Source organism: Vespa velutina, chromosome 25, assembly GCF_912470025.1.
Source record: "Vespa velutina chromosome 25, iVesVel2.1, whole genome shotgun sequence".
Taxonomy (NCBI): Eukaryota; Metazoa; Arthropoda; class Insecta; order Hymenoptera; family Vespidae; genus Vespa; species Vespa velutina.
This window is the reverse complement of record NC_062212.1, coordinates 685,202-695,201: the sequence shown is the minus strand read 5'-3', so window position 1 is coordinate 695,201 and position 10,000 is coordinate 685,202. Positions and strand designations below refer to the sequence as shown.

Sequence of the window (10,000 nt, the reverse complement as noted above, 5' to 3'; positions counted from 1 at the left end):
TTAGTTTAGATTTATATTGCTTTCATGCTTTTTGCCCACCCAATCGATTTATCCCACCCAGCCTACCCGATCGATTTATCCCACCCGGCCCACCCTAGCTACCCGGCCCACCCGGGCTACCCGATCGATTTACCCCACCCGGCCCACCCTGGTTACCCGGCCCACCCGGACCACCTGAATATTTTTATTTTGTTTTAATTATTATTATTATTATTATTATTATTATTATTATTTTCTTCTTTCCTTGATTTTATTATTAACATTATTGTTATCCTTTTCCTCTCTTTCTCTCTCTCTCTTTCTCTCTCTCTCTCTCTCTCTATTGTTTTTTTATTTTCCTTCTTATTTGTGACTCCTCTATGTCAAAGGATTTTCACGCGTTTCGTCTTTTCTGTCCTCACATGCTTGCCTTCCGTGGACATAGGAGGTACAGCACGAAAAGCCCCATAATATTAATAAATAATCTTATGGTTGTCCTTCCTCCCGCTGCCCACCCTCACAGCACCCCCTGCCAATGGCCCCACGAAACGAAAGAAAAAAAAAAAAAAAAAGGAAAAGAAAAAAGAACGAATCAAAGCAAGCAAGTAGCTTCTTGTAAGTTCCTTTTGGAACGTCTTTGTTATCACACTTTCTTTTTTCTTTCCCTTTCTTTTTTTTTTCATTCGTTCAGCCCCACCCCACCCCTTGCCGCCGTCATCGTCGCCGTCGCCGCCGCCGCCGCCGTCGTCGCCACCGCCACTGATCACTCGCTAGCCCACCCCCCACGTAAAAAAAATAATTATTCAACGCTTGAAAGTGATACATGCCGACAAAAAAGCACACTGCATTCACACACCCACACCACCCAATCACCCCCTCAAAAAAAAAAAAAAAAAAAAAAAAGAAAAACATAAATAATACACTATTTCATATTAATCCTCTCACGCGAAATTTTGCAATGGTAAAAGTTTATGTTTTACAATAGGGTAACCACCCTCCCTCTCTGAAGCAAAGTTTTCAATTTCTAAAAATATTATCTCGAAGGTGTGAAATAAAGTCAGCAATTTTTTTTTCTTCTTCTTCTTCTTTGTTTTCTTTGTTTTCTTTTTCTTTCTTTCTTTCTTGTTTTTTTTTTTTTTTTCATAATCGGCTTTTCGTTTGAAAGAGTTTGTTGTTTCGTGATTGATACTTCATTAGAGTGAACGATGGAGGGATGAAGAAAAAGAGAGAGAGAGAGAGAGACAGAGAGAGAGAGAGAGAGAGAAATAGAAAGAGAGATTAGAAAGAGAGAGAGAGGGGAGGGGGAGAGTTCGGGGATGAAATTATGCGTGAGAGGTTTAAATAGTATGAAATATCAATCGATGTTCATTATATTCCACATTTCATTTCTTCGACGATAATCATTGCTTTAAAAATAATCCGCATTATTATTATTATTATTATTATTATTATTATTATTATTATTATTATTATTATTATTATTATTATTATTATTATTATTCATAACCATGAACACGAGTTCGATGCAATTATTCTTTTTTCTTTTCTTTTTCTTTTTTTAAATTTTCTTTCCATTTCTTTTCTTTTCCGGGATTTAAAAAAATAAACAAAAAATAATATATATATATATATATATATATATATATATATATATATTATTCTCAAGAATAAAATTCTAATCATCCAATTAAATTCTTCGAACTCGTTTAACGTGGTTCCCTTACATATCAACATACTCAAATATTATCTATATGTATACGTAATATATATTGTATGAATTTAACAACACATATATATATATATATATATATATATATATATATATATCAAAGTCGATCATAAACAATGCTGTTGACAAATGATTAATACTCAGTATATATATACATACATACACATATATATATATACGTATACATAACATATATATACATCGATATCGATATCGATATAAATGTATAACACACAAATGCATCATATATATATATATATATATATATATATATATATATATATATATATATACATACATAATTAATAGTAATCTCTCTGACCTGTGGTGTTGTTGTTTGTTGTTTGTTGTTATTGCTTTTGCCTCGCTTTCACGGGGCCCTGCGAATACATTACTACACCCACCACCACCACCACCACTACTACTACTACTTCTTCTACTACTACTACTACTACTACTACTACACCATCATTATCCACTACTACCTACTACTACTACTACTACTACTACTACAACTTCACCTGTGCTCTCGTCTGTGTGTGTGTGTGTGTTGGGACCACGTACCTCCTCTCGTACTACGTGACACACGTCTGCCAATAACGAAAAAAAAAATAAATAAATAAAAAATAAATAAAAAAAAAATACCGCAAAAAAAAACGAACAAACAAAAAAATATATATTACACATACGGGCCTGATTCGACCACCACCACCACCACCACCACCACCACCTACCTACACCCTCCGTTGTACGGATTAAACATCGCTTCTCCAACCCCTTTCGATGCGTCTCGCAGGTGGCCACTTGGTACAGGGTACGTCTTCACTATTACTAATAGCATGCGACTATAAATTAAAATTATTCAATCGGTTTATCCTTTTCTATTTTTTTGTTTTGTTTTTCTCTATTTTTTTTTTTTTTTTTTTCTTTCTTTTACTCTCTTCCATGTTCTTCTCTCTCTTTCTCTCTCTTTTTTTTCTCTCTGTCTCTCTCTCTCTCTCTCTCTCTCTTTCTCTCTTTCTCGTTGTTATTGCTCTGTTTTATTTCTTTTTTTCTTTTTTTTTTATTTGCGTTCGAAAAGAAAAATTGAAAGGAGAAAAGGAACGTTTTATTTTATTTTATTTATTTGTTTATTTTTTGTTTACATTCTCTTTTCGATTATTTTCTTATATTTCTTCTTTATTTTTTTCTTTGATCTTCTTTCACTCGTCCCGTCTTTTTTTTTTTTTTTTTTTTTTTTTTTTTTTTTTTTTTGAAATCCGCATGCGTGCATTAGATGAATCCTTAGAAAGATTAGATTATTAGATCTGACTTGATTAGATATAAATTTACAGTTGGAAATATCCAATGGATTTTTTTTAATTCCGATTCTCGATCGATTTTTATATACGAATAAATATTATTATATATATATATATATATATATATATATATATATATATATATAATAATACTTTATAATTTTTTACAAAAATATTTATTATATTTTATAAAAAAAAAAAGAAAAAAAAATAATTAGAATATTAAAATAATTAATTTTAATATTTAAACAATAATTTATTTATATATATATATATATATAATGTATTATATTAAAAAATACTATATATGTATATATATATATATATATATCTCATAATAGTCATAATGTAATATTACTTGCATGCTATTAGCATAATGAATTCTCAAGGTCAATGAACTTGCGTGAAGACGCATATATATTTATATACTATATCCGTATACATTGAAAGCATGTTTAATATTAATTAATTGATTGTGGTTCACTCAAAGAATTATTACAAAAGAAAATTAAATAAACAAATAAATAAATAAAAAAGGGCTTCAACAACGATAGGGAATATAATTAAAAAAAAAAAAAAAAGAAAAAAAAAAAGAGAAGGAAACAAAATAATTTTTCTAATTAAAATATATATATATATATATATTAACGATTACATTAAAAATTTTATATACGTCTTATATATATATATAATACAATACATAGATATTCGTGTAAGTATTCGTAATAAGATTAGCTTTCTCTTTTTTCCTTTTTTTTTTTTTTTTCTTTTTTTAAATTATATAACACTCTCTGATCAATACACACACACACACATATATATATATATATATATATATATATATATATATATGTATAAATTGATCATGCGTGATAATTTTTGTATACGTATGTCATATCAGACGTACATAAAAGAATATATAAGATATACTTATAAGTTCTTCGCGTAAGCGAGTGTCCCCGATCGAGGTCAACACAGTTGACTCATCCTATTTTGCTACCGTCTCTCGCTTCGTGCTGACTTTCAGTTTCGTTTGAGAGAGGTAAACGAAAGCATCCGTAATAGCTATCACTCTTTCTCTCTCTCTTTTTCTCTCTATCTCTCTCTCTCTCTCTCTCTCTCTCTTCCTCTCTCTCTCTCTCTCTCTCGCTCTCTTTCTCTAATGTTCTTCCTCATTAGTACTTCTTTTCTAATTTCAATATTTTTTAATCATTAAAAATATTCAATTCAAATTCATATTTATCAATTTAATAATAATAATATAACAAAATATATATATATATATATATATATATGATATAATTGTAATAATAATTATAATAAAAGGAAAAATTAATTGAATTCAATTTTGATTAGACGATTAATAAAATAATAAAGTTACGAATAATTTCAATGATCGCAGTATTGATTACTGTATGATCAGCTGTATAAATGAATTATTAGAAAAAAAAAAAAAAAAAAAATATTTATAATAATATTAATAATTTTTTAAAATCACACATCGATCTATCTTACGTTGGATCATTTCGATCGATAATAAGATATTTTACTTTGAAAATTTACCATTTATCATTTCCCATCTATGATTATTATGTACAATATTTATTGTTCAGATACTAAAATCGTAAGAATAAGATAAAGAGAGACAGAGAGACAGAGAGACAGAGAGATAGAGATAGAGAGAGAGAGAGAGAGAGAGAGAGAGAGAGAGAGAGAGAGAGAGAGAGAGAGAGAGAGAGACAGAGATAAACACTCATACACATCATATATATATATATACAAAATAATACTAACAGGAATATTATTATCGAACTATCAATAATACTGGACAGATAACGATAACGATATTACCCAAACGATCGTGGTATACTTTATCATTATACAATGGCTAACCTCCATCAATGTATCCATCAATATACATACATACATATACATATATATATATATATATATATATATGTATGTATGTATTTGGATGTAACAAAGTATGTATGTACGTTTATATAGTTAGCTTAGTAAAAGAACAGACCGGAACTGTTAGAAGAAACGTTACCGGTATTAGTACCGGTACACATTGATGTGTATATATTATCTTGTATATATCTATCTCTTTCTATCTCGTCCTTATTCCATCTATCTATTTCTATACTGCGGCATACAAATATATATATATATATGTATGTATATGTATATGTGTACATAAATATATATATATATATATATATATATCTTTGAGGATATGTCCATCGTGTAGAGGTTGTTGTATCTTGAAAGTTCAAGCCTCGAGCATACTAAGTGTGGGCGTAAGATCATTGTGATCCATGATCGTGAACCTGGATCATCCTTCACCTTAGATACCAATCGTTCTTTTTTTTTTTTAGATCTTTTCTATGATTATTACTTCTTTTTTTTCTATTTTTTTTTTTGTTTTGTTTTTCTTTTTTCTTTTTTTTTTTTTCTTGACTGATCGTAAAAATTTTAACGATCCTAAAAGATATTAAAGAAGCTGTCTTTTTTTTTTTTTTCTTTTTTTTTTCGAGATAAACAATTTTCTTGATAAAACACAAGTATAATTCATTTTTTTTTTATGTATATGTATATATATATATATATATACACCCGGAACTTGTTCTAATTTATTGTTATAATAGTTACGCTCTTGTAAACACCAGCAAGCGTTACGAATGATTTTCAAAGAAGGTCTATGATGGAAACATAGTCTTAATACGATCAACGGCCATATCGGGATTCTAGATCACTCTCGTAGTATTAATTAGAGAAAAAAAAAGAAAGAAAGAAAAGAAAAAAAAAATAGAAGTAAACATAAATAATGGATCATTGCTTTTCATCCTTCATTCGTTTCGCATAATTCATAAATTCTAATAGATTCTAATCGTAAGATTATTTAAAGATTATTTAAATATTTAAAAAATTGTTAAATCCCTTCTCCAAAAAAAGAAAAAAAAAGGAAAATTACAGAGCTCAATGGCGTAGTTTAAAGAGACAGAGAGAGAGAGAGAGAAAATAAATAAATAAACTAAGCGTTAGAGATCAGTTAATTATGATCGAGAAGTAAAACTTCAGGTTTCTCTATTCCTCGAAGAAGTCAATTTTGTAAATACAATTAGAATGGACATGACGATCCTTCTGGTGGACGTGGATCATTAAGTGGATCGTGAAAAACGTGCGATAGTTTTAAGGAAAAAAAAAGAGAGAGAAAGAGAGAGAGAGAGAGAGAAAGAGATTGAAACACCGGATATATAGAAAACACGCGAAGGAATATTATTCCAGTTCTCTTTACAATGCAATATACATAAGTTGTAATGAAGAAAGAAAATGTCGACGATAGTGTCATAGTAATGATAATAATTTCTTACGTTAGGCCAATCATGTCCTTCTCTCTCTCTCTCTCTCTCTCTCTCTCTCTCTCTCTCTCTCTCTCTCTCCCATCTTCATTCATTTCCTCGAACACAGTATTTCAATATAGTAAAACTAAGAGATAGATAGAGTGAGAACAAGAGCGAGATAGAAATAGAGACAGAGAAAGAGAGAGAGAGAGAGAGAGAGAGAGAGAGAGAGGGAGAAATTTTATACAAAACACCTGAACAAGCTTTACTATTAAATGGTCTATTTAATTTTAATCGATCATTACCAACACTTTTGTTTCCTTGAAAGAGAATAAGAATGAGCGAGATAGTATATATGCGTGTGAGAAGGAGAGAGAGAGAGAGGAGAGAGAGATATGTGAAAGATTTTCTTTTTAAATCCTTCCTTTTTTAACGTGAGAGATAGATAGAGAGAGAGAGAGAGAGAGAGAGAGAGAGAGAGAGAGAGAGAGCAAGAGCAAAGTCTTTCAACCTAAGAAGAGAGTAGCTTAGCATCCACAGCAAGCCATTTACCCGGGGCTCTTCGAGTGCAATCTCGTATTCATGAATTCCTTGTACATAGCCCTCCTTACTTCTTCTCTCTCTCTCTTTCTCTCTCTATTCCTCACCTAGCCCCTCACCTAACACTAACCCTTCCTCCTACCTCAACCCATCCCTTAGACGTCTACCTAACCCTCCTCCCTTTTCTTCTCTTCTAACTTAACTCTTGTCTTTAAGAATCCTTAGTAGAGTAGCTTGCTGTTGAATCATTGAAAGTCACGACACAATGAATATATCTTCGATGGATACACGTATATTGTATATTCTACGTACGTTGTTTATGAGTTATGATTTTTGTTAGAATCATATTAAACAGTTACGGTGAAAGACGTGTTACGCACGTCGTGTTACTTCTATCGTCGGAATGCCATGGACGTGTTACACACGTCGTCAGATTTGAAAGAAAGAAAATTGACGTGTCTGCCACGTCGACCGTGAATTTTTCTTTACACCGCAAGTGATTAAAGGGAGGGAAATAGTAAGGGGAAATATTAAGGGATGGATATTTTAAATGTTTTCCTAATGTTCCTTCGAAAAATTCATCCTAACAGACCGCAGATCCGCAATTATTTATAAATTTTGATACGAACGAGAAAACGATGGAAAGTTTTGATTTGAATTGGAAATGGAATTAGGAGTGTCGTAATGTCGATTGGGGGTAGGTTTTTCTTTTTCCTTTTTTTTTCGATGGGTGAGGGAGAAGGAATATCACCCGAAGATACCTCGAGGGGGGGGGGACAAATTTAATCTGTAAATTTTTTTCCTCATCTTTTTTTTTTTTCTGTACTTCTTTTTTTTCTTTCATCTCTTCAAATTATTCATCAAACGTTACCTCTAATATCGTTCAAATAAATCGCTTATAATTTTTTTCGTACGAACGATTCGTAAAAAATGTTCCTTCTGATTTATTTCGTCTCTTTTTTTTTCCTTTTATTTATTTATTTATTTCTTTTTTTTTTTTCTTCTTTCTTTCGTTCTTTTTCAAATTACTCAGCTCACATTAATTTCCATGTAAATATGGAATGTAATGAGCTCGGAAAGACAGAGAGACAGAGAGACAGAGATAGAAATAGAAATAGAAATAGAGAAGGGTGTGGTATCTCGATCTTTGGCGAACACAGAGAGGATGAAAGTATACGATCGATCATGAAATACCGTCGCGTCACGTGCGGCCCAACTGCTTCCAGAATTGATTGGCAATTACCAGGGACTCCAACGCAGACTCGATTCCGCGATAGAGAAAATCGAGTTACGTTTACGAAAAGTGGGATGGTAAATAGAAGAGAGGGTGGATGATGGGTGGAGGTAGAGATATGAGGAGGGGGTTGGCACGATGAAAATTCAACAACGAATACTTGCAGATTATTTTTTTTTCTGCCCTCTTTTTTTTACGCCAATTACATTCGTACGTAACTCACAATAATAATAATAATAATAATAATAATAATGATAATAATAATCAACTCTTTGTATATATATACATTTTATTTACGAAACAAAAGAAAACAAAAAAAAAAAAAAGAAAGAAAAATAACAAATGGACAAGAAAGAATAGCAAATGAAAAATACGTGATATTTTTAACAAGAATTAAGAAGAACTTTCGAATAAAAGGTATAGATCCGAGAAAAAAAATAAAGTAGAAAAGAAACAATTCGCAAAGACAATTAATTGTTCGAATTAATTGTATTTATCGTATTAATTGTGATAGCACGGGATAGAAATGCATTGACAAGTACAGCGCCAATCTGTTCCATTAAAGGATTTGAGATATATAATTACGAGTCTGATCGTTTTGATTTATGACGTTAATTATGTGGAAGAGAAAGGCAATTTGAAGTTATTTTCGAAGAAAAAGAAAAGGAAAAAAAAATTATACATACATATATATATATATATACATAATACAGACATCTAACTAGGCGTGCCACTTGAAACAGTTCAAACTTGTTCAATATAATTTCGTTAATATTAACGAGTACAAATTGTAGTTACAGTTATAGTTAAAGAGAAAAGAAAAAAAGAAAAAAAGAAGGAAGAATTATTATAATACAAAGAAAATTTCATTTCGAACGTTGTCGTTGATAAATTTTACAAATCGTATAATGATTCGATACGATTATATATTTACGAGAGACATTGAACATCGATGAATATGTCAAGCACAGATTGTTCAATGCGTTATGATTAAAAAAAAATTTTTAAATCATAATTACGATTTATGGCACCTTAATTTGAGGGATATAATATAAAGTTGGAGTAGCATACTGTTGATTGATTCTCTTTCTCTTATCCCCAACCCTCCCCACCCCCCTCCGCACCCACTATTCACGCATATCTTTTCTCTATTTATAAACTAGTTCCGTTATTATTACATCGATTAAAGAGTAAAGAAATTAACGCTAGAAATGAACGTCACCGTACGGAAGAAGAAGGTTGATCGGCCTCTGTACTATCTAGCAAATCCACTTTCAACGTCGTTTCGTTAAAACAGAAGAAGAAGAAGAAGAAGAAGAAGAAGAAGAAGAAGAAGAAGAAGAAGAAGAGAAGAGAGTAGTTGTAAGGAACGTTCTACCGGTTCTCCATTTCTTTTCATTTCTTTTTTTTTCATCTTTGTTTTTGTTGTTGTTGTTTCTTTTTTTATTTTCTTTTTTTTTTTTTCGTTGTTGAGGTTTTTTCTCTTCCTCTCTTCTTCTTCTTCTTCTTCTTCTTCTTCTTCGTCTTCTTCTTCTTCTTCTTCTTCTTTAGATCCTCCCGCTCGGGAGTAGATCGTCCTGGAGTTCTAGGAACGAAAGTGTAAACCGGAACCAGTCGATGACTCGTTTCTAAGATACCTAGTTAGTATTTTTATTAAATATGATGAAATTAATCAAGATTTATTTTTCTTCTTTTTTTCTTTTTACTTATCTATCAATTTGCACATTATTATTATTATTATTATTATTATTATTATTATTATTATTATTATTATTGTTATTATTATGATCATCTTTTATTTCTCCTTCTTCTAAAATCAATTAAAACGAACGAGAGAAACAAAAAATAAACAAGGAAATCGTTCAACAAA

At 30.6% G+C, this 10,000-nt stretch overlaps 1 protein-coding gene across 9 annotated transcripts in view; it reads left to right on the top strand.

Moving 5' to 3' along the window:
• LOC124957401 (SH3 and multiple ankyrin repeat domains protein 1) overlaps positions 1-10,000 on the top strand; it is a 144,586-nt gene that overhangs the window by 106,312 nt on the left and 28,274 nt on the right. For 5 of the 9 annotated variants that reach the window (XM_047514427.1, XM_047514431.1, XM_047514430.1 and 2 more), the window contains one exon: positions 2,503-2,522. The exons of 2 other annotated variants lie outside the window; for them this stretch is intronic. In XM_047514427.1, the coding sequence (XP_047370383.1) occupies positions 2,503-2,522 (20 nt within the window). The remainder of the gene's footprint in view (positions 1-2,502; positions 2,523-10,000) is intronic. 2 more of the 9 variants (XM_047514432.1, XM_047514428.1) reach the window with 1 other exon arrangement.